The 25,857-nt window shown below is 42.0% G+C and overlaps 1 protein-coding gene across 2 annotated transcripts; it reads right to left on the minus strand.

Annotated features, from left to right (window-relative positions):
* Positions 1-24,203, minus strand: rhpn2 (rhophilin, Rho GTPase binding protein 2). 2 transcript variants are annotated; one of them, XM_011494052.4, is made up of 15 exons: positions 23,886-24,203; positions 20,591-20,706; positions 16,473-16,601; positions 12,381-12,456; positions 9,983-10,060; positions 9,581-9,705; positions 8,938-9,104; positions 7,894-8,081; positions 7,648-7,804; positions 6,789-6,908; positions 6,511-6,705; positions 5,368-5,444; positions 2,977-3,123; positions 2,188-2,343; positions 1-1,755 (listed from the first exon to the last, which is right to left on the minus strand). In XM_011494052.4, the coding sequence occupies exons 1-15, from the start codon at positions 23,949-23,951 to the stop codon at positions 1,492-1,494; spliced, it is 2,061 nt and encodes a 686-aa protein (XP_011492354.1). In that variant the 5' UTR covers positions 23,952-24,203; the 3' UTR covers positions 1-1,491. The 2 variants fall into 2 exon arrangements, with proteins under 2 accessions (XP_011492354.1, XP_011492359.1); XM_011494057.4 differs by having other exon boundaries at positions 5,398-5,444; positions 23,886-24,172.
* Between the last annotated feature and the right edge of the window lie 1,654 nt (positions 24,204-25,857).

The following is a 25,857-nucleotide window of genomic DNA, read 5'->3' on the forward strand; positions in this document are numbered from 1 at the left end:
TTCTTTTTGAATTATTTTTATTGACGTTTTACACATGAGAAGCAAAAATGCAGCACAATGTTTGACGGAGCTAAATAAACTGAACATGACAGAAAAGGTGGTGATAAAGTACACAGTCGCTATAGGAACAGAGGCCGACACATACAGTCTTTGCTTACAACGGTTTCCTTCAGCAAATAAAAATCATTGCACAATTTTAGAGTTTTGACATTTCACTTGATGATCCGACATAGATGGCACTTGAGACAAAACGAGTACACAAATCTTTTTGCTAACACCTAATCATGATTAGTATTTAAAACGTTTACATTGACTGAATAGTGTAACAATGAAAAAAAAAAAACAAGGATTAAGTTCATGAAATACATTCCTCCAAGTGAGCAAGAAATCCACTGTGCAACAATTTAAAACTTGAACAAACTAGACGTTACACCTACAGCTTTCCGATATATTTATTCTTTATTACATAAATAATTTGATTATCAAATGTGTAAAAGAATCTACTTTGTAGATAAAGAGGTAGTCCAACACAGCAGTGTCAGTAAAAAGGTGACAGAAAGACGAATAGCTGAAAACCCGAACGGCGGCTGTGTTGGCTGTCCGAGCGAGCGCGGCGCCGGAACGTCCGCCCGCACGGTTCCCTTCTAGAGACACAATGAGGTTCACAGTAATGCAGATCTCCTGTTAAGACACGGACGAGAAAAGAGCCTGGCGTGTGAGCGTAACGTGTTCGTGTTGCATGGCACTCCGCTGAAACGGCGTCTTAAAAACACAAAACCAACACATGGGTGACATTTAGCAGCTTAGAAGATATTGCATTCTAAAGTGATCCCCACGCAAAGAGAAACCAAAGAATATGACGTATTAACATTTTTTGTAGTGCGCTTCAGTAAATGTGAATATACAGAAAATACACGACTCTTTAGGAACAAACATGGAGGAATCCCACACAAACACGGAACTGCAGCACTGAGCTCCACCTGGTGGGCTCACCTGTCCACTTCAACGGTCCGTCAGTTCAAACGGCGGCGACTTTTGCGACGCTTCTAAGTTTGAACTTTCTAAAAAGAGGGAGTTTGACAGCGTCTGAGAGTAAAAATGTTTCATTTCTATCTAATTTCAAGGATAGAACCATCTTAAAACACGAAGCCTCTTTTCCTCTTAACAACCACCACCTCAGGAATGAATGGAGTCAAACTGTCGTTTTTGTAGAAGTCAAAGGAAAAGTCGTCTTTGTGTAACTTTTAAGGTGGCAGTTGGACACATTGCGTGTTCCCACACATAACAGGAACTGCGCCGCACACGCTGGGATGGCACAGAGAGCTTTGGCTCCCAGTTCAGAACTCTGCTGGGACGGGACAGGAGACAAACCCACATAGGCACCGGGAACAGTCGCAGGCAGAGTATGTTTGTACGCTGTTGAGTCCGTGGCGCCCGAGCAGCAGTGGAAGCACGGAGAGGCACTTACAGCACAGCCGGCGGGTCCCGTACTCAGAATAAGCTTTCGCTGTTGTAGGCGCTGGAGCTGGGGAAGCTGGGGGGGTGCTTGTTCCAGGGAAGGCTGCCGGAGTAGTCGGCCGTGGGGAGGCTGATGGTGCTGGTGCTCTTCACCTTGTTCTTCAGGCCCCAGCTGAGGAACGACGACTTCTTGGCCACTTTGCGGGTCTTGGGGTTCTTGTCCTCGTCGTCGTGGGCCAGGCAGATCATGGAGTAGGTCTTGGGCAGATTTCCACTGAAGGTGGCGCTCTTGGCCGGCTGGTTAGACACAGAAGAGTCTTAATTAGAGCTGCTTTCTGCTTGTAACACCACAACAACCTAAACTCATACTTTGGGCCTTTCAATGATAGATCTGTTTTCTGCTTTTAGCGCTTTATTTCAACCTTTAGGCTGCTTGTTTTTAGACATTGTAACATTTATACTTTCATGTTGATATGTTTCTTGGTTATAGTTATTCTTTACACTTTAATGAGAAGAGTTTGTCGTGTGTGAATCCTTTTGTTTTGTGGTTTCTGAAATACGCTTTTATTTTGTAAAGTTCTTTGTGCTGATTTAAACGAAAAGTGCTTTACAGCCGCTGGAGCTGGGGAAGCGGCTACAAAGACTTCTGGGAAATTTCCCTGGATTCCGGAAATGTACACCCCCTTCTAGAGCGCCAAGTGGCGAGTGAAAGAGCGGTGCGGTGCGTACCATGGAAGGGTTGGCGTCCAGCATGCTGACCACCTGGATGTTGATGCCCTCTTCGTCCACATCCTTCAACAGGCGCATCACTTGGGTCATGCCCATCCATTTGCACTCTGTGTCGCCCACGGCAACAATGTAGTCTCCCTCTTTGAGCCCATCTTTCTGAGAACGCCAGAGGAAGAAACAGGGGTTAGAGAGGAAGAACTAGGTCAGAGCGGAGGGTCTACACGGGTCAAGCCCACCTCAGGTCCTTCTATACATCCTCAGACCGCATGAAACCTGAACAGGCGTTTCTGTCATGTCCGCCGGCAGCCTGTTTTCTAATGGGGTCCATCTGCATTTCCAGCATCTCTACATTCTTCCTTCCTATAGAAGGACTCCTTTTTTCTATAAAGGTCTGGCTGATTGTGGCATTAAAGTTTCAGAGTCTGGCCTAGTTGGGTTTATGTAATATTCCTAATCTGTGTCTGCGTATGGCCTGCTGGGCCTAATAAGAGTCTGCTCTTTGTCAGCACCTCTTAATGAGCCGTCAGGCTACAAAGGATTGCAGAGTGTAAATACTCCCCATTTCTTAATTAAAATAGTAAGCAGACTAGCAGTGGGGGGGGTCCTGAGCTGGTTTTGGAGATTTGCTTCATTTAACCTGAACAGACAGGATCTTGTGGGTTTCATTCTGTCTATACTCACATTCCAGAAATGTCAATCTTTTCTTTTTTTTTTGCTCCGTTTCTAAACAACAAATAGAAGCAGGGTTCATTTCTCTTTCTTGGACTGAAGGAGAAGTGTTGAACTTACAGCGGCCACACAGAGGGGGTCCAGGGACACCACCTGCACCGGCGATCCCCCTTTCAGGGTAAAACCCAGGTCTCTCCCCTCAGGACAGAGTCTCACTGTCCGTGGGGGTGTCCAGTGCTGCTTGGCAGAAAAGACTGTGAGAGGACCCTGAGTGGACACAGACGGTAAGCAGAGTTAATGCGGCGTCTCCAGACATTCATATCCTGTTCTCTGCAGCCTGCAGAAAACTGAAAACCCTGAGTAAGAAGCGCTTTCTTTCTGACACGTGACCTGTTATTCAACCTCATAATAGCAATCGGTTGACTCCTGAACACCGACTGTCTAAGAGAACTGGACTGAGCGAGCGTGACGTCACTGGGGCCGTAACAATTAATCCAGCCAGACCGATCTGTCTGAGCCAAGCTGTTCAAACTTTTTACCATCAGAAAAATCATTTTAAAATGAGTTAAATCGATAATCAATATTAAGAAACACCATCCGGATTCAGACGCGGTAGGTTTATTTTACTATAACAAAAGAAAAGTGCATCAGCAGACGACACACACGTGATGTCAGCATAAGCGGATCAGTCCATCATTTCAGTCCAATGTGTGGAAACACAAGTCATGTGACCATCCAGTGTCTAGAATGTTCTTAGAATGTTCCCTCTGGACTCCTTGGATGTGGAAAAACAACAGTGGGCTGAACTTTAGGAAACTTAAATGGGAATGGATTTGACATTCATTCTTCTGTTTGTTTGTTTGGACACACATTTCATTTACACTGGATTATCTTGAAGAAATCCCAGGAATCTAGAAAACTGAAGTTTTATTAAACAACAAATCCTAAATTTAAGGTGTCGAGAATATCATTAATTGTATTTATTTCACAGCACATTGAGTTCTGCGTCCCGATTGGCTGCAGTCAATCTCCTCTGCTCCGTGTCTCCTGTCAGGAATGCGTTCAGCTCGGCAAATCTGCGTGACCCTTTAAATCACGAGCAGATCTATTTAATCTGTGATGCTGGATTTAATTTTCTCAATGCTCATGTCTGAGAAAAGAGATTTACAGCCTTATTACTATTATTATTGAAATCTATTAAGATGACTACTAGCTGATTTCACCTGTCGTGGGTCATTTTAAGAACGTAACCCCCCCTCTGTTTAGAAAAGATTGAGACTTTTTGCTAAATGAAAAATAAAACTGTGGAAGGAGCTGCTGTTATGACATCAGGATTTTTTGGGTCATTTTACACAATAAATGAAACTTTTTTTTATACTTTGGCTTTTAACCAAAGTGGAAATTGAACTTTTTTATTTTTATTTTTCATGTTTGTGTGTCGTTGTTTTTTTCTCTTTTACTTGTTCGACTTTGTTACACGCAAGTTGGCATTTGCTATTTTAAAGGGAAATAAAAATAGGATAAAATAAAAATAATCCCAGTCGTTCAAAGAATAAAGATTCAAAAAAGATTCATGGAAGTCTGTGATCTCTCCTGGCTCCTGTTATGTAGCTGAATTAGGAAAACATATCCTCAACATGACCTGGTTTTTGCTCTAAAACATTTAAAGGGAAGATGGGAACAGTAGCAGGTGTGAAGCATGGATGGAATTAGAGTGAAGAAAATTCAATAACTCAGCAGGACAAGGACACCAAAATAGAGCTGATGGAAACATCTGTCATCTGCAGCTGATGGTTAGAGAAAAAAAACCTGCATCAGTGCTCAGGAATAAAATGAGAAGAAGAAAAAAAGCATAGCAGCTTTGGGAAAAAATAATCTAAATCCACACTCTTGTCCCTGTACACAGATAAATACCAGAAAAAATGTGTTTTTTTATTGGTCTACGGATTTATTAACATTCTTTATCATGTTTCACGAAGTAAAGTCTTTTTATAAAACCTTGACATTAGCCAAAGAAGAAAACCTGGCATTATAGAAGGTTCTGTATATTTGTGGGCAGATCAGAGGATGACAGGAGACCCATCAACCACCTCCACAGTCAGAAGATGCTTGTATTACGTAGTTAGCTTCAGAAATTTATTGAAACAGGAAACGTTTAGTGGTTATCATTGAAATGGATGAACAGCATTCAGCAGCAAATGTCAGTCCCGATATTTGACCCTCAGCAGCAGTTCTGCTCCCCACAGCATAAACCACAATAAGTAGATTTTGGCCGACACCACATCCCGTTAGTGTTAGTGTTTGCCTCCAGGAGGATCGGGCACATCTAAAATGTACCAGATCCTTCTGGGGGTTCAGTCTGGGTTGGTTGTATTCAAAAACTACAGCAACACAAACTATAAGCACAAAAAAAGGCACAACGTTGATGCCAAATTGTGTCACTTGATGAATCAACCAACCTCTGGGTGTGAAAGCGTAATGTGAGTGAGAAAATATTAGTAACCCACATACCAGTCTGTGGAAAAAGTCTTTGACCTTCACCTTTGACGTTGAAGGAGTCTCCATCTCTGCTTTACGCTCCGTTTTAGCTAAAGGAGGAGACAAACAAAAGACACTTTTACTTCACCGCTGCAGCCCAACATTCAGTAAACTGTTGTGCAGAAACGCTGGGCTGGCAGGGAAGAACGTGAACATCATCCGCTGCTGTACCCACACTCCTGCTCCGCTGGGGTGTGGGGCTGCTGTCGCTGAAAAGACTGTTCAGTTTCTGGCAGAGGAGCATCACTTCTCACCGACTGTTGTTGGTCGTACGGAGAGCCAATTCTAACGAAAACCGAAACACCACAACTGACTAAAGCAGCAGCATGGATGCCGCGGACTCACTCCAGTGTGCAGAGATGAAGCTGCAGGACAAATACCAGCTACAGGAAGTGCATCAGAACGAAAACCCAAAGCCATTAAAGCCCCAGAAGGCTCAAATATTTCCAGAGTGCCACAGACTCTGGTCTCAAGAAGGTTTTGGTGGAACCAGTAAAGTCGCCTTCATCATTCTTAACCCTGGAGAACTCCTTTTTTCTCCCGGGCTTTTAAAGCTATTCGACTATTTTTGTGTTTATTTTTTTGGTAACTGCAGTAAACAGTGGCCAAACAAAAAAAAGTGAAAACAAAATGATAAAATTAAAATAGAAAAAAAAATACAGAAAATGAAATGAAGAAACTTTGAATTGAAGCTTTTCCTTCTCCAGTTTTTGCTTTTTTTAAAGAGATGAATGAGTTCCCTAAGCCAGAATAAAAACATCCAGTTAAAATAAGCTTCAACAGCCACACAGGTGGACCTCTCACTTCTGCTCAATAGGCTCCATGATGCAGTTGCAATAATGGGATAGGCTTTTTTTCAAAAAGTCGCTTTTCTTCCTGTTGATTGCGTAAACCGTCCAATTGTTCCGGTATGTCAAAGAGCGTAAAACAGCGACATCTCCGGTGTCGTTTGCGTGAAACCATTTGCAGTGTGTTTTACAAACACAGAGGATGGCTAAAGCTTGTAGCTAGGAACCAGATGTGCTGTCCGTCACCAGCAGCCCCCAATGAGCTACAGGGACTCTACTGACCCGACAGTCGGGTAGTTTTTCTCTCTCAAGCTGGCCTTAGACTCACAGAGGATGTTTGGGGCTTCCATGTAGTCTGTGAACTCCTCCTCATTTTCAAACTCGGTGTACTTGTCCAGAGAGTGATAGTGGCTGGTCTTCAGGATGTCCCGCAGGACATCGTGATTGTTCAGGTTCGGGCACATGTCAAAAATCCTCAGCGCCTCCTCGTGACCGCTGGTGGACTTACGAATGTGAGCTTTGCCTAGAGACACAAAGACAAGTTCACAGCAGAAGTTAAAAAGCTGAGAAGGAAAACGGGTTAAGAGCTGTGCTGTTGTATCCTACCGAGACGCTCGCGCAGCTCCGTCTGCTTCAGCACGTCCAGAGGAGTCCATCCTTCAGGAAACTGATCGTACACTTGAGAAAATGTCTTCTCCTGGTGGTCCTCGTCGTCTTTGGGACCCACTAAACACAGACGGATAGAACTCAGATCAGGACACAATCTTCCATCCATTGGTTCAACAGTGCTCAAAACCTTCACCAAAAATGTACTTCTGCTGACAAACCAACAAACAAAAACATCATAATACCATCGATAGGAATCCATGAAGACCAATTCTTTTTTTAATCTACTTTCAATGGTAACCGGGTAGTTAAGAGGCTTTTGGAAGCTTCATCAAAATTCCAAACGTAGCAGGAACGATCTGCCAGTTTCTGTGGATTCAATCCGTTTACTACCTTCTTGTCTACAGTTCTGGGCTTAATGGCTTCATTTTGCTGCTCCACACAGGAATCTGTTAATGAGCTGACCGACTCTGGGCTGCATCGCTCTGCTGTCCTTCTATTCAGCTCTGTTCGGTTCCAGAACCAGCTATTACATCAGGCTTTTCAAAGCGTCTTTTCAAGTCTGCCTCTCCCATTTTAACGCAACTGTAAAAGACAAAGCCCGTCTTTACAAACTGAAACCATCATTATTTATGAGCTGGATAACGTTGTTCCTTCTATCATGTCAGCTGCTGGGAGAGCCCCCCCCCCACATCCCCTTTATTTGCTCTGAGTGTTTTTGTTGTGTCAATCACTCCAGGAAACGGTCTGTGTGGATCCTGACGGCTGTTACGCAACACAACAGGGACTGGCAGCGGGGCGTGTGCCAGCCTTTGGAGATAACGGGGAGGGCGGAGCATAATAAAGCTTTTCCCCTTACACTGGTGGTCCAGCAGCGCCACTGCCACAAAGTAATGCGCCATGGAGCTGTAGTGGTTGGTTTTCACTTGAGTCATGGTGGACCAGAACAGCGGCACGTTGTCTTTGAGCTGCGTCTGGATCATGCACTGATGGACTTGATCGTAGACTTCTGCCACCTAGCAGGAAAAAGACGGCATCACAGCAGATTAAAATGTAGTTAAATACAGGTGTTTGCGAGGTCTGGGGTTGGATTTTTCTTTTTTACCTTTGCAGCCTCCTGGGCGACCTTTATCATAGCGTTAAACTTGTTCCGGGTGCCTGGCAGCACAGATTTTTCAAACAGGCACTCTTGAGCTTGAGCGAGCATGAGGCGGATGAGCATGCTGAGCATGGCTGGGCCCATGTCGAAGCTGGGAGTGTGGGTGAAGGTCTCCTTGAGGTAGTTCAGGATACCTGAAGAGGAAGCGGGAGGTCAGAGGAGGCTGCAGTGAAGGGGTTTTAAGTGTTTGCTTCAGTTGAGGGTTTTCAAATCTACTAAAAACTTTCTTCTGTAAATTGAGAACAGTTATATTCAAAGCTGTGCTGATCTTTTAAGATCCTTAACCTCTCTGGTCTGGGGTTTGGTGTCTGAGCCGGTTTAAGATCACGTTTTCAGAAGAAAACAAGCAGGCAGACACCTAGAGTTTGCTGCTCCAGCACAGCCCACTAACACACCTGCCTTCTCCGTTGAAAATTGTGTTTTTTAATGGTTTAAGGTTGCGTTCAGGTCACCAGGTACCGTGCAGCGTCTTTGAAGCACAAAATGATTTTGTAAACTAAAAAATCTAGTATTTAAAATGTATGGGATTCTTAAAACTAAAATGTATGGGATTCTTAAAACTAAAATGTATGGGATTCTTAAAACTAAAATGTATGGGATTCTTAAAACTAAAATGTATGGGATTCTTAAAACTAAAATGTATGGGATTCTTAAAACTAAAATGTATGGGATTCTTAAAACTAAAATGTATGGGATTCTTAAAACTAGAACAATGTCTGTCTTGTCATTCTTAGAATAAAAAATCTGGCATTATTATAATTATTATTATTATTATCATTACTATATAATTATGGCGCTTTAACAGCTGTTTTGTCAGGTAATAATTTGGTGGAAGTTTTCTGACAATCGTTCTCTTGGTACATGTTCAACAATGGGACTCCCACTTTATTTCTGTCGGCATTTCTCCTGAGGGAATTCCTTCCAGCCAGACTGCCCTCCCCTGAATGTTTGACATACCGCACCTTACATCTGATAATCCCGACTGCATACCTGAAGCCTTCTGGAAGGACGAGATGGCCTCCTCCAGGCCCGCTGTGGTCTGACGGTTACTGCGGGTTCCGATCTGGGAAAAGAGGGCGGCCATGTTGAAGAGAATGCTGGCCTTTTCCAGAGACAGGTTCTGCTGGCACACGGGCACTCCGGTGAAGGAATCGTACCTACGGAACAAAGCAGGAACCATCAGCACCTCCTTGTTAGGCAGAACCTGAAGAAGCTGCCTAAGTTTAACTCAACCAGAAAAAAACTGTAAAATAAAGGCAAAATAAACGCATGTTTGTTGCTTAGTCTAAGGGTTAAAGTTCAATATTCTTAGACATTCGTGGTTTCTGCTTTTAAATGTTAAAAATATTGACATCATGCTGTAGATTCTGAGTAAATGTAAATGTGTTTGAACAAACCACATTCTCAACACTCAACCATAAAAGTATCTGAAGTATTTCTGAGGCACAGTTCTGTTTACATATGATAGCTCTAAGGAAGTGAGCCATGAAGGCCTGCTTTAACACAGGACTTATTATGGGTCCCAGGTTTTTTAGATCCCCCGACTCCTAAAAACAGCTAACCAAGAACAGATTAGCCTCCTTCATAAAGCATGACTCGTTTCCAGTGAAAACCAACCAAAGCTGTGGCTCACCAGGTGAAGAAGATGCCGGTCTGGTTGGTCGGAGCAAAGAATCGGCTCTCTATCATTGGAAGGTGGTTGTAGTACTTTTCCAGCAGCTCCACCCCGGCCTCGCTCCGACTTGGGGTTCTGCATGCCTGAGACATGAAAGCAAGCAGTCTATAATCATGAAATACTTGAGTGGTTAACGTGCTCCGAGCTCTTGCTGTAACCAGTTGGAACGATTAGCATGACTACAGGCAGCTTTCCCTTTACTTTTGAACATGTTGGTAGAAACACAGTGAAGCTTGGGTGCAGAGGGGGAAGTGTGCTTTAGGGTTCAGATATGACTCAGAAATACTGTACTAATGTGAGGGGAAATGGCATTTGCCGAGTTTAGATCTTCAGTTTAAGAAGCAGGAATCTGATAAACACCTCTCTCAGGTCCATCAGGTCAGCAATCTCGTCTTCAAATTTCCTGCTATCTTCATTGTAGTGCTCCATGATAAAGTCCTGCAAAAAACAAGGAAAATCTGCTCAGAAAAAACGATGTTGAAGTACAATCGCTTTGACACCATATCAGATATGTAATGGCAAAGCTAAACAAATGTGCATCATAGCAACAAGCCTATAAAACCTGAGCCGGGATGACGCAGCTCATAAAATCACACACCGCCATGAACACTCGTGTGTAAAGTAGGAGCACGCCGTAAAGGTGCCATTGATGAACAACAGGTTCTGTATCTGCTGGCCGGATTTTCACGATGACTTGATCCGCGCTGACAGACAGACTGACATTTGCCAACCTTGCCAAAGCACTGAAGGAGCTTTGCAGAATGTTGCAATAAGCCCAACAGGAATGATGCCAAACACACTCAGGCTCACGAGGGAGAGCTATTCCAGCCTAAAGGTTGTGTCTGAGAAGAACGAGGCGGCAGGTGAGCAGCAAACAGACGCCATGACCCAAATACTTTATTCTAACCTAAAATACTCAAGTCTGGAGGATGGGAGCCATTTATTTTTTGAGGAAATTTGTCTCCCTTTTGGTTAAAATCTGTGCTTTAAGTGGGCAGATACTCAATACAGGCACATCTAAATATAGCTCTTTAGAATATTGCGAATACTAGACTCTGGAACTCTCATTTTAATATTGTTTTTTTTAAGACCTAATTATTATAAATCCTTGGTCTAACAGAGAGATCAGTCGGAAGGCGCTGAAAATGTTTTTCAACACAAGGGTGTCATCATCATCTCCTTCCCTCTCAGTCATGGTGCAGAAATAAATAAAAATGACAGGATAAATAAACTAAGGGCAAAACCCTGATCCATCCAGACAGCCGAAGTGAATGGTATCCCACAATTCCTTGCACTGCCAGATCTGACAGCAGGCTTAATGTGTCTGTGACCATCGCTACAATCTATTGCCATTGGACAGAGAGGGTGTGATGTCATGTACAGGGCGTACCTCACCTCTGGCAATCGCGAAATGTGGCTAAATCTCTTGACAGTGATTGGCCGAGTCGGTTTGAGTCAGGTTTTTAGGGAAACTACAGTCGGCAATCATGAGTGAGCTTGTTGGATCACTTAGTTTTTTCCATTTCCATGACATTTTTGTTACATGGTTTGCCTAATATTAAATCAAATTAAAATAATGTCCTAATTGTACACCTTTAAAATAACCAAGTACACAGTGACTAAATGTATCTATAGACTTGACCTGAGCTCCCTCTCTTATTTCATATGACTACGCAAACAAAAAAGTATTTCTTTTTAATTGATCAATATTTACATTCAAAATTCTCTCCATGATAGAGAGTACCGCCACTATGGAAGCATTTCTGTCTCATTATTAAAAATAAAAGTCAATATCAGAAATGCTTTTTCATTTTAAAATTGAAGCTGCATTCGTTTACTCAAAAATAAAAATTCAATCAGCCAAACGGCCTCTCTCTCTTTTTCTTCTTCGCTCGTTCTATCAGTGAATTCAAATGATAAAAAAAATGGTTTTATACATTTTACTTTCAAAGAGTTATCTGGTAAATGTGTAACAAAATTCAGTTAGAAATATCTAATCTGACAATTAAAATGGATTAACAGAAATGCTTTTTTTATTTTCACAATGTAACTGCATCAATTGACTCAAAAATAAAATAAAAAATAAATCAATCCTATCCCGGCCACTTGTGGGCGAAGGCAGAGGACATCCTGGACAGTTATCCAGTCCGTCACAGGGCCCAACCCTCCAAAATACTTTTTCATTTTTTACTTCAACAGCGCTCATTCTGTGACATATTTCAAGCAATAAAGCAAAGATTGGATTGCATTTTCGTTTTCACATCCACACGCAAAAAGCGTAAAATATTTCAATTCCAGTCAGCATTTCCAGGGGGGACGCGGGGCAAATTAGATATTTCTAATTTAATTTTGCTACATTTACTAGAGAACTTTTGGAAAATGAAATCTGAAAAAAACATTTTCTTTATCATTTTAATTAAGTGACTTAATGAGTGTTGTTGAAAAAAGAAAAAGCCATTTGGCTGATTAATTTTTCGTTTATTTTTTGAGTCAATGAATGCAGCTTCATTTTGAAAATGAAAAAGCATTTCTGGTATTGACTTTTATTTTTAATTATGAGACAGAAATGCTTCCATCAGCCACTTCTTGTTGTCCCCTTAAAACACTGCTTAAAACCAACTTCTGAACAAAAAAAAAATTCAGATTTAATCTGTCATTGTTGTTTTCTGCCAGTTAACACAGACTTAAATGTTTTAATGTCCAACTTTATCTGGAAGTGGGTGTTTAGGTTTCTATCTGCAGGAAGGTTCGGTCATACCTTGAATGGAGCAGAAAAGTCCACTTCTTTTGTCTCCTTCAGTCCCAAAGCAATCAAGGGAATGTTGACGGTTTCCCTAAAAGCAAAACACAACGATATAAAAATAAATATCAAGATGCATTTGTGCCAACAAAGAAATTCTGACAACATGGAAGGTAGTGTCAGTTCACATTTTTATTCATTTTTAGTGCTGGTTTAATTTTAGAAAAGGCATTTATCCACCATTTACCCAACGGATGTAGCATTTCTTCTCACAGTTCTCAAAAGGTAACTTTTACTTTTAAGTAAGTTAGAGGGAGCTCCATAAAACCTTCTGCTTTGATCTGAGCCAAAGCGGGAGCGCTGCTTCTAGTCGTGAGGACTCAAAGGTTCTCATTAGCGACAGACGGAAAGCAGGTTCAGCCTGATTTTTACGAGAAACATGCCCTCCCAGGAGCCAGTGGCTGTTCTGAGAGGCAGTAAAGGACAACTAAATGACCCCCCCCCCCCCGAGGCTCAAAGCGGGGCAATGCTGCATTTTGACAAACGGTGGGATTTGTGAGGCATTGGTTTGGAACAGGCCGAGTACAGTGTTTGCAGAACAGGCTGTCAGAAACACGGTGTCCAGATGAAGAACTCCTCACTCACACTCATTCATCACGGGCTGATAAGAGCACATTCCTGTGGAAGGCTGGCTCTGTGAGTCACAGAGAACCCGCATGAACCAGAACTCTGACAGCAGTATGGGAGCTGGACTGTGATCCATTAAGACTTGGAGACGTTCCTCTAGTGAGGAACAGGCGGAGCTTTTGAGGAGGAACTCGTCTGTTCTGCCAACTCTGTCAAGATATTGAAATGTTTAAAGCCGAAGAAAATCCTCCTTTTTAACACACACACATCCATTTCCACACTTGGTTTGTGGGAAAACTGTGGGAAAGTCGTGGAACAGATGGAGATTCCATTAGCAATTATTAGATCTTTGACTTATTTAGAGCATCAATTTTGGACAGAGTTGGTAGTTCAAATGCCAAATGGATTTGTTTTTGCCAGTAGGGTTTCAGGTTATGGAACAAAAAGTATATTAAAAAAGATGTCTGACTTTTATTGTTTCATACTAAAGAAAGAATTAAAAAAATCTTTTTTTATTCTGATAAATTGTGGCTTTTCATCTCTATAATGTCATATCCATGTGACTGTGCTCAAAATGTTACATTTTCATTTTGATAAATACACATTTCTGACAGTTCTGTTCAGTTTAAAGCTTAAAAACAGAAGCTTCAAATGTTTAATGGGATTTTTAAAGGCGTACAGAAGGTGAAGTGCACGGGCAGTAACATTACCTCATTCCTCAAAACCAGCTGAATCTGGTTTGAGTGAGAAGAAGAAGAAAAAAAGAGCAGAAGCAAGCTTTTAAAAGGATGTGGGACTTGTGGGAAAGTCTTAGAAAGGTGAGGAGAAAGTGCTTGTGTGCGTTCCTGCACGTCACTGTGCGCTTGTGTTTCATTCTAAGAAAAGAACAAGGACCATTTCTACGGCGAATCATTTGCAATTAATTACCTGCTGTGAATAAAGTCCTGCACACATTTCTCAGCATGCTCAGAATGGTGTGAATATGCGGATTTCTTTGTGCTTGTTGAAGGCTTACACCTGTCCACGGATGCTTCTTGGTAGCAGGTGAGCGGGTGCGTCTCTAAGAGGCTGACACTGAGGTTGTAATCAGTTTAATCCCATGTAACACTAGAGCACACGTGTCAAACTCCAGGCTCAGGACAAATGTCGCCCGCCGTGTCATTTTATGTGGCCCGCGAGAGCATTAAAGTTTTTTAATTTCTTAGAATAAAAAATAAAAATTGGTGTTTAATTATTCATATCTAGGGGGAATCTGACTTGAAATATCGAATCGGGCAACTATACATTAGGACTTAAACACTGTCCATATAACGTAACCTGACAGAATCAAATGTAAAAGGATTTATGCTAAAGTAACAAGCAAACATATGTTTTCTATGCAACTGTAATTGTCTCTTTAAAAAGGTATAATAAATAAATAAATGAGTTATTCAACTTTCAGGAGTAGTTGCATTTTCATTACATTTAGTTACATGTATTAGTTATATTTGGCCCTTTGAGGACAGCCACTATGCTGATATGGCCCTCGGTGAAAATGAGTTTGACACCCCGCACTAGAGCAGAAACACTCCCAGAGGCGGACCGTCTTAACCTCATGACGACCAGCAGTAAAAATGTGTCCTCTATAGAGGACATTTCTACCCCTTGTCTTTGTATCCACAGAGGACATTTGAGGCTCTTCAATGACACCAAATGGGAAGGGGTTTGGCTCTGGGAATTGTAAAATAATTTTGACTGGATAACATTCCTTTGTTCCTGGTAGTCAGGAGGTTAAGGAGGGTTACAGTTTTTCACACAAACAAACCCGCAGATATGCCACTGAGGTTTGCCGCTTTTCAGGAAAAATAAATAAAAAGTTACCATTAGGCAGAAACAATCCTAAACCAACTCAGATTTCACTGACTCTTCAGAAACTGTCTGGACAAAGATGCTAGATGTCACTTTTTGTACTTAACCCCCCCCCCCCAAACATGTTTTAGAGTAAATGAGTAAACGTGAGGAACGGTCCGATTTAAAACCTGCGAGGCTCTAAATGGGTTAAAAAGAGCCAAAAACCTGTCCAGCTGCGGCACGCCGGATAAAAACACTTTCACAAAAATACTGTCTGCTGGGATTCTGGTGACAGAAGTTAATCGTCTTAGGTGGGGAGTCATGCCCGTCTGTCATGTCACAGACCAACTACCCGACTCGCTGAAACTAGGTTAAACCGGTTCTTATGCTCTGTGATCCATAAGCCAAACTCACTAATCTGGCTTACGGTAGCGAGAGCACAAGTTCGCCTTTTGGGTTTCAAACAAAGGGAAACAAACACCTTGATCTTCGGACTGCACTGTGCGGGCACGTAACAGCTGAGTGAGGGACCCTCTGAGCCGTTACCACGGCTACCAGCACACGGCCCTCCCGCCCTCCACAGCCTGTGGTCCTGGTGTTGTTGACCTGCTGTGGTTGGGCTGACTCGGACACCTTTGCACGAGCCCATGTTGGGTTTGGTGGAAGCACGGTCATACGTGTAATTTGTGGCTTTAAAGTGTGGTGCAAACATTACTAATGCAGATATTTAAGACTCTGCTGTGGTCCCATGAGCCACTGCGGCACAATAAACCTATGTTTAGACTTTTTTCTGTTTGTGTGCAAGTCACTCATGACAATTAAGAATATGGTTTGGATAAATAAGTAAGCAAGAGGTTTAAAGTCATTATAATGCCCATCAATTAAAAAAAAGACACTTTCTTGTTGTATTTTCAGAAGCGGGTTGTGTTCTTATAGAGGGATGCTTGTGGTATTAACACCCACAGGCGTTTCCGCGTCACTCAACACATCTTTTGTGTCTTTTTAAAGCTCTGTTGACACGTGATTGGATCCTCCTTCCTTTCGTACAGTATTTTTTTTACCGACACACAATATATCTGCCGGGTCTGTAAACAAAGAAAGCTCCAGAAGCGCTCTAATCGCTCGCACAGTAGGCCACACCCGACAATGAAAGGACGCTTTTTTATGAGATGCTTATCATGGTTTGCATACGTGTGTGTGATACCTTATCCTTGTTGCTTTGTGTTTCGTGCTACTAAAGCCTGTCAGTCCAGTTTGGCAAAGCTTTCCACTGACTCTCTGGCATTTCTGAATGTGTAACTCATCCTTCACAAGCCTCTTGTCTCCCTTCCGTCTTCAAGCATCTTTCTTTTGAATCACAGTTTGAAAATGTACCCTGAGGTGTCACATCCACCTGTCCCAGTTCTTCTGCTTTTTGTTTCATTTAGAACTTGGGTTAACTAAAGGAAGTGACATATACAAACACTTTACTGGCCATTTACAAGAGATTGTATTTTAGGATTTCACGGGAACTCTACATTTTGTGGATTATGTCATCATGAAACTTTAAATAAAAATAAAAAACGTTAAAAAGCTACATAAGATGACAATAATTCTCACTTTTAATGAGCGTTTCACTGTGCAAATGTATTAAACGAGACAGACTTTACTCACTGTTTGTTCTGATAGACGTCCACTGAACTGTTGAGAGCATCCAGCTGTCCCATTAGGAGCTGCAGGTCGGAGTTTACAAAACTCAACTCCAGAAGGACCATCTCTTTGACCTTGTTGTTGGACGTCGCTCTAAAAACGGTTAAGAGACAAGAGAAAGAGGAGAAAATTTTACTTTATGTCTCAGTCCTATTATTTGAAACGTTTTTGTGCTCCTTCATTTCCTGGGTCAAGTGTTTTTATCCTTCTTAGGACATGGAAAAAAAGAGAGTTCAACCGTTTTTTGCAAAAATATAACTTTTTCTTAAAGTTACAGACATGTCCACTACAGTGGACTACATGCACCTGAGGACCCAATAGTAGGCATTAGGAACTTACTGTAAAGAGGAATTACCTTGTATTATTTTGTAAATATACAAACTTTTGTTGCTTTTTATGCTTTGACAAACATAAAAACCGTTTCTGATAAATGGTAACGCTGTCTACAAGCCTAAAAGAAAACCAGTGCTACTCAGCCATGAAACTTAATGTGTTAAACTATCCTCAACAGGAGACACATTCTATCAAGATGAAGGACAGTATTACTAAGACCTGATTTTAGCGTGTTGGAAGAAAACACAAGCTGATAGTTTAGTCTCTGTATCTCCTTGTACATCCATGATCATCACACCTAGACTGTATGAAAGGTCGCCAAGCATCCAGTACCACATGCACAACATGCAGATGCATTTGGTCTAACGCGTGTTTGCAGCAACATGGCATCGTTTGGCATTTTTCACCTCAAAGAGTTGGGGCCAGTGATATTCTTTGTCAAACATGACCTCACAGACCATTTTATTGACTGCTCTCCGTTTCGTGGGTCGTGGCTTTTGCTGGACAGTAGAGTGCCTGTTTTCATCAGTGATGGAGCCGCAGAAGCTTTGTGTGGGACAGTATGGTGAGGTGACAATCATGCTGACAATCCTTTTTGTCATCATCCTCAACTTCTGCCGCTTTACTGTCTGCATCTTCATCACCTCTGCTCTTCTCTGTCAGCCAATCATCACTGTTGTCACAACACTCATCATTACAGGAGCTGGATGGAATTTCCTGGACTGCTCCGCCTTATTCTTTGCTCTGATCAAAAATACTTAGAATAGTAACTCAAACTACAGCCAATCTGCACAGTAATGCATATTCTAAATAAATAGCTATAAATATAACAACTATATAATGATTTATGACCAAAACTGTCACAGGAAACACTGAAGCAATCACATGATGTGTTAAAAATGATGTATGACCTCCACTTCATCTGACACATGGTTAATCATAATTCTCTTCACATAAATGAACATTGACTTACTGTTCAAAAGAAAGAAAGACTTTATTAATTATCCACTGCACTTCCCAGCAAGAAATCAGCCTGAACTATTTAAAGAACAAGTTGTGCAAACATCTGAACTAAAGTTAAAAAGAAAGAAAAACAGAAAATGAAAACAATATACGACATAAAAGATGAGCAAAAAGAAAACATCTTCTGTTTTACTTGGAAGAAAACTTCCGTGTAGTTGATTGTTAAAACAGATTTCTTTTGCTAATCTACAGCAGGGAGCTTCTGTTGCAGAGCCGTGACACTTTCCCTCCTGCAAACGTGCTGTTCAGGGCAATAAGGCAACGCTTGTGTCAGAGGGGTCAGAGGTCAGGGGTCAGAAAAGAATGTAAGCTTAACACAGCATGCGACTGCTGCTCTCTACACTACATTTTGCACAGAATGAGCATTAATCTTTGATCTTTTAAGGTTTTTTTTGCAGCATTTTGCAGGAAAATGTGTCACTTATTTTCAGTGAGAATATTTTGGTACAAATTTCCTTTATTTATTTTTATTAAATCAGCGTCATGGAGACGGGTTTGGGTCGCTGCACTGGGGCAGATAAAGCTGTCATCACGGATGGAGTCTTTGTGTGCGACTTGACGTGCAGCTAACGTGCACATCGCTCAGTCAAGATAACACAAAGTCCTCTTTACCAAATCCGTGCTTCAGGGTGACGGGTCACAGGAAAGCAAAACACAAACACTGCCTGGTCAGTTCACTGCAACCTTCCCTGGCACTACAAAGAATATTTATCTAGAAAAGGTTCCTGAACACTGTTATGTTCCTGTTGGACTCCCACAGAACCTGAATATAAGATCCTGGTAACATCAGGACCACAGCTTGCCCCCGTCATTTTGGCTGACAGGTTTCAGAGGAGGCTGCGTCAGGAAAAAGCGGTGGAAGTGCTGCGGTTTTGGACAGAACAGATGCAAACCAGCTCAGAGCCTGTGATTAAAAACCAATTGAAATGACTAATATCATCATGCGGTGCGTGGGAACCGCTCTTTATGCCAGTGAGTGCGGCTAGACTGCAGTCTTCCTGCTTCTGTCCTCTGGAAAGACTGCTTCATGCTTTGGGCAGGTTGACAACTTTTCCTTTAATGTTGTCCTGTTCAGCAGAGAAACACACAGATTGGAGCTGAGTGCCTCTTGTGATGGACGTGTTTTGCAGATAGACATCTTTAATAGCCATCGACAGGCTTCAATCCCATACTTTCCGTTTTACGTTCTTTTAATGAGTTTGAAGGAAATAAAAGACAAAGAATCCACGCACTGATCTTTGAAGGATTCCAAATGAGTTAAAGAAGAGAAAAAGAAATCCTGTAAATAAAACCATCTAAATGAAAAAGAATGAAGAGATTTGATTTGGATCATCGTTCTGTGAACAAACGATCTGTAGTTGATCTGAACCCAGACGGGCCTTTGGGCTCCTGGGACGGCAACAAAAGGCTAAAAGACGCCTTTGCCCCCCCCCAGTGCTTTCTGAGTGAGTTATGTGAGCTCTGGGAGGAATGCAGAGAACTGAGGCAGTCAGCAGGCCGACACACGAATGCACACAACTGGAGACCACACTGCAGTGGTTAATGCAGCTGCTGGACCCTGAACCACACCTACGGTAGAACCGGACCAGAGCTTTGGTGTCGACTGCACGCCAGCCTGTGCGCCGTTTCACACATGGCGGTTTGCAGAATGTCGTCAGTGTGGTGATAAAATCTGCTCACAGACATGTTAATACCTGCCAGCATCTCAATAACAAGGAATGAAAAATTTTTGGATTTCTCAGCAGCTGAACGGCAAACTCCACCAGAAAAGATGAAAAGACGAAGACATAAAGACGTGTGCCCTTCTGTTTGGCCCCCTGACTAAGCATGCCTTCGTGTTTATCAATTTAAAATCTTACTCCCATCATATTAGTTATCTGTTAGAAGGCAAACTTTACCGTCTTTTTCTTGTTTTTGTTGTTTACTTTTTTTTCTATTTCAGAGCAAACAGCTGAGAGCTGTCTGAGCGTCCAGATTTTAGAATAATATGCCTCTCAGGTGTAAAAGGTCAAACTTGTGGAGTGAATTTATTGAGAGGGTTTAAAGAAGCTCCTCTTGATTTGTGGCGGATGCGATCTGGAGCCGCTGTAGACAGACTCCAGCACGGGTCACTCCACCACAGCTCTGTGTTGTTTTGTCACAAACAGAAGCTTTGCTACACAAATGTTCAGGTTTGGTGAAGCACACAGAGCGGAGGAAGCCATCCATGCCCCCGCAAAGAACAGCACAGCGAGAAAGGTGCTCCTTCATGGGGTCCGGTCCTCACTCATGCACAACAGCTCTACAGTCAGACTCCAGAGGCACATCTGCTTAAAACAACACTCCTACACTGGACATAATGAAGGGGCGTTAGGCCATTAAAAACAGGTCTCTGGAAGGGGCTAATGTGTTGTAAAAAGGATAAAAAAGACAAGTTCTCGAAACAAAAGTTCTTGTTTTTTCAGGTTACATGGACCTGAAATCAACATTGAGCAGAATCTTAACCCCTGAAGCCATCAGACTTAATCAATTTGGTTTTAGATTAATAAAAGGAAATGCATCCCTCAGGGACAGAACCAACAAACGGATGCACTGTTTCCTCTTGCACAACAATTTCAAATTTGTGTTTGCATGTTCCCGACAGGTGTGATCCTAACGCCCTCCTCTCTGGAACATTCCCTCCTAATTTGCAAGAAGGCTTTTGGAAAGATCCCCGTTTAGTGACTTGTGCGTGACTGGCGTCTCACTTCAGCAGGTTCTCAGCTCCGGCCCTAATCCTCATCTGTTTGATGATCTGCTGGTTCAGGACGGCTCGCTCTTTCTGCAGTTTGCTCCGTCCCGTCTGCGCCAGCGGGTTGCATCCCTGCAAAGAGGAGAAACGCAATTTAAAACTTTTAGGACATTTCCTCTGAGTGTTTTGACCTGAAATAAGTGCCCGTCTGTGTCTATTGAGGGCACGCCTTTGCCCCTAGCGGTGTCAGGACTGCCCGGTCCACTGAGCCGTCACTCACAACAGTAACTGAGCACCGCAGCTCAAGGTCAGTCGGATTTGCATGGCCAAACAAAAAAATGCAACATGTGGGAGAACCAGTCAGCACAGAAAAACCAGTCCGTTTACAGTCATCAGCAGGAGACAAAAGGGTTTGCGTTATAAAAAGAAAAGAAAAAGAACACTTCAGTTTCAAGAAAGACACCCGTTTAGTTCAAACTTGACTTATTAATTAAATAAAGATGAACCATGAAAACAAATGTTCAAAAAGGTTTGTGCTACATTAAAACTCATTTTTTCTGAATAAATTACAGATTTTTTTGCTTCAACCCAAAAGAAACACAGTGACTCACACACAACAACAACAACAACTCAATCTTAAAAGACACCTGACAACATTTTAGAGTCAACCTGTCATCATGAGCTATGTCCTGAAATAAACAGATGATTTTCCTGGAAAAGTACCGTGAAAACCAATATTTCTCTAATGCTGTTTGCTTAGAGTCTATAAACAATGTCTCCTTACAGCTTTACAGGGCTGCTGTCACGTCATTTCAGCAACAGCAACAACAGTCAAGCTGCCTCGTCATCGCTTCCTATCTGCCACTCCGCCGTCTGATGCCGAAGCTCAATAAAGGTTCTGATATCAAACTTTTTATGATTGTGTCCCTTAAATGTTGTCGAGCTGCCAGGTTTTAGGCAGACCAGAGCAGAACAGGATGAAGGAAGTCACAGTGATCCTGTAGGGACACATTTCCTGCCTTCAGCAAAGGTCGTGTTTGACCTTCTAGGTGCAGCGTGATGCCTTTCTTCCACCACGCTGCTAATCCAGAGTAAGCATTTCAGCAGAGGACAGCCGTGTTTATGACACAACACAGCTGTTTCCAGGCCGGACCCGGAGGAGCAGGACCTTTTCCTGAGAGTGACGGCACCACTAAGCACACAATGTAAAGCGGGCGTGGGCTGATGGCAGCATGACGGCGTTTGATCATTACGTCGCTGCAAGGCGTATGCTCATGACAGAGGACGAGGGAGTGGCATATGTTTGATAGTTACCATAGCAGCAAGTTTCTATTTCTAAATTTAGTACACAATTCAAAAATGCCCCCTGCCTTCAGCATAAGCTCCGGCAGCCCTGTGACCCCGAAACGGACAAAACGGGTTTAGAATATGAACGAATAAGGGAAAATTGAAAAATGCCAACAGACGACATCTGGGTCGATGTTTTAGGAGTCAGAACAGAACAAACTCGACGTCAACCAAAGGTTTCTACAACCACGTTTCATCACCAAAGAGCAGATCAAGTTTTTCCTCTGCTTGCCGTCTTTCCTCACTGAATTTATTTGCACGGGAAATTGAACCCAAACCTGGCACTTTCAAACACTGAGACTCTTCCTCTGTGAGGGCACGAAACACTCCATGAGAACACAGCTCAAAGCCTGCCCAGCAGCCAATCAACGTGAGTATTTCATCAAGAACATATGGAGCAATGCTTGATGGGATGCTTGGTTTATCCAAGTGGTGATCATCATCAGCCGTGACCCATTTATGAACTACAATAAACCAACAATCGATAAGATGATTTAAGGGAGGAGCGGGTCTGATCACGGCACACATCAGGCTTCGATTCATCAAACTAAATATAACCAAGTCAGCATCTGATCTAGGTCTTTCACTTGCCCATATTCCAGCATTAATGCCGCTTAGGGAAAGTTTCCCCGTCTTCATAAACCACAGCACATGTTGTCAATTTGTGTTTGCGGTCTGGCGGAGGAACAGCCTCGGTCCAAATGCTACGTCAATGCTGGAGTTGAGGACGAGGAGGAGAATCATGCCGACTTGGCGGTTTTAGCTGCCGTCTTTTCCATCCTCCAGCAGCCATCCGGTCAGACCTCGGCGGACAAGGAGGTGAAACTGTGGAGAGCTGGGAAAGATGCCCTGAACCCAAGACAGCTGCCTGGAACATCAGCGAAGCCCTACAAATCATTCAACTCATTTTCACCCAAAAGAAGGAGGATGAAGAAATGGAAGCAAAGTTCACCCTGGATCTAACAGTTTTCAAATAGGTTTCTTTTATTATACAAAAAATTAAGGAAAAGGCAATGAATATTTATTAGAAAAATGCAACAAATAGAAGGATGAGTCACATAAAAGTAGAGCTAGATTTTTCCTACAGACATCAAGATAATATTTTGTGGGTTTTTCCATCATGTCCTGTGTCAAACCCTGCCTCCCACTGACCTTTTTATAGACACAGGAAGCATGGCAGAGAGCCTCAATCCAGACAGCATTGAGAGGGGGATTCAGGGGATTTAAAAGGCACAAAAGCTACGCTCACCAGATCCATCTAAACAGACGGCTCTATTAAAAAAAAAGGCCCGTGTGTGGAGGGTAACCCGTGTATATGTGAAATCATAAAGACACAGACTGCAGGGTGGCAGGCAGGCAGGAAACTCAGTAAAAACACATTAGATAATCTCTCAAGCTCTGCCAACTGTCTCTCCTGAGACCTCAGACTAAACAAAGCTCTGGAAAACAGCACAATCTGTGAAGCTGGACAGTTCACGTGACATTAGAAAAGAAAAAAAATACATTATTTATGAGCTCCTGTTAGCCTGTGATAAAACAGAATAAGTGAGTAAAATATAGTTAAAGCCCCAACTGTGGCTTTGCCGTGTTAGTCACTGAGGGGAGTCACACATTTGACAGGAAACTGATAATCATTGTGGAGATAAAGCTATTTCTGGAGCATGCACCCCCACAGGCACCTGAGGCTAAAAGCTAGCTATAATCAAACTATTTTAGCTAGCATCTGAACTCTAACCTGCGGCTTTAATCCTAATAATAACAAGTGATATGAGAGGTAAAGTTATGATTAAAAAATGTCAAAAAATCTTAAAAATATACATATTATATATATATTTGCTCTAAATTAGTCACACACAAAAAGAAAGAAAGAAAACACGGAATTAAATATTGCTATATATCCTTCTCAAGATTTGAGGAAAAAGTAGTGCCCGGTTAGATGAGGGTCCTTCAGTTACAAAGCTCACCTTTCTGAAGTAGCTGAGAGTTCCTCCGCTGTCGTTTATGCCGTTCGGTATTAAGGCGTCCGTCATCCTCGGAGAAGTTTCTGAACGACTTAAAAAAATAAAAAAAAAACTCAAGGAAAACGTGAAACGATCGGAGAGAGAAAAAGGAATTTTTTGAATGCTTCTTTTCTTTGACTGTTTGCTGTGCTGTACAGGTGGGTGTTATCCCTCCGCTCACGAAGCAGCTCTGACCGTCCTCCGCCCTGCCAAAGACTTTTCCAGCACCAACGGCTGACTCCGCCCACCGCGAGGGCAGAAGATGAGACAAAAAATAAAAAAGTAGGGCGTCCGAAAGTCTCACCTGTGCGTCGCAGGTGAGGTAGTAGACAACACTGCTGTTCCTTATTAAAAACACTTCTAGAATAAATAGTTTTTTTAAGGACATTAAATGTGGCATCTAAAGATGGTCACTTTAGGAGGTGAATAAAGCCCAAAAAAGGTCTAAAATTAATTTTAAAAGGCACAAAAACAAGTACTTTCCAAAATCTACAAGGCAGAATAAAGTAAGATCCAAAGCAATATGTTGTTAATTTTAACCCATATATTTCCCCCTGCCATACTGATATAAGGCAAGTTTTGTTGTGATTACAAAATCAAAGAATAAGTATAAAAAGCAAAATGAAATGTTTATTCACTTTGCTTTCATAATTTGGTAAGTATTAAAGGTAAACTGAATGTGCAATATATATATATAATGTAGATATTAACATCTATATTGCCATAATTAATATATATTTTCATAGGGACCTTACTGCATTCTATTTATGGGGGGAAAAAACAACTTCCTGTGTAGTAATGTGTATTTTAGTTCATTCAGGGGATTTGAGGTCTGACCAAACTGATTGGTAAACTTTCTCCTGTGTGAAGCCAACTTGACGACACGGGTTTGTTATTGCTAAAGTGAGATTAGCTGTGTCCTGAGTGTGGCTGGTTTAACCAGTTGGAAAGCATACTGAACTTCTGCTTGTGTAAGAGCCAGTTATTAATGTCAGACGAGGATTATCAGTAGCAGCAACCAAAAAGAGGTGAAACCAGAAGTGTGTTGCTTCAGCTGTAAACTGGGTCAAAACTAACTGTGGTTATCTGGGACAAATAGTTTGACTGCAAAACAACAAAACAGAACTTTTGTCAGAGACGAACAAACTGTGGCCAAATGACTTAAACTTCACCAAGGGTGCCGCTTAAACGAGTCTCAAAACACCTGAAGTTGGGAAAATAGCTTAGCATTTAAATTTGATTAAATCTGATTTACTAACGGTAAAGTGTGGTGTACCACAGGGATCTGTCTTTGGGCCAATTCTGTTGATCTGGTCTGTTAACGCTGCACTCTGTCACTGGTGTTGACAGTGAAACAAATAAACAATCTAAATTTTCATGTGTAATTTAATTGTAATGTTGAATAACCTTGTATTCCGCATTTCTATCAATACATTTGTGTTCAAATGTATTATTTCTATGCAGTGGCAGAGTTAGAACATTTGATATGTGGGGGTGAGAACAGCCATTCCAAATAGAAGGATGAAAGGATCAGCCTGTAAGATTTAAGGCTCACAAATTGCAAAAATTGCATTTTTTCACCTGCGCAATATAGCTAGGAGCAGAAATATAGTATCTAAAAGTGATGCTGAAAAGCTCATCCATGCTTTTTTTACGTCTAGGCCGGATTACTGTAACGCTTTGCTAGCAGCGTGTCTTTAAAGTTCCTTAAAAAGTCTTCAGCTTGATCAGAATGCTGTTAGCAGGAACTAGCAGAAGAGATCACATCACTCCTGTGTTAGTTTCACTTCACTGGATCCCAGTTGAATCTAGAATCAAGTCCAAAATCCTCCTGCTAACATATAAGGCCTTACATGGTATGGCCCCATCCTATATCAAATACCTCATAGTTCCTTACCACCCAAACAGAACACTTTGATCACTAAATACAGGACTG

Source organism: Oryzias latipes, chromosome 3, assembly GCF_053564925.1.
Source record: "Oryzias latipes strain Hd-rR chromosome 3, Olatipes_Hd-rR_3.1".
NCBI classification, from domain to species: domain Eukaryota; kingdom Metazoa; phylum Chordata; class Actinopteri; order Beloniformes; family Adrianichthyidae; genus Oryzias; species Oryzias latipes.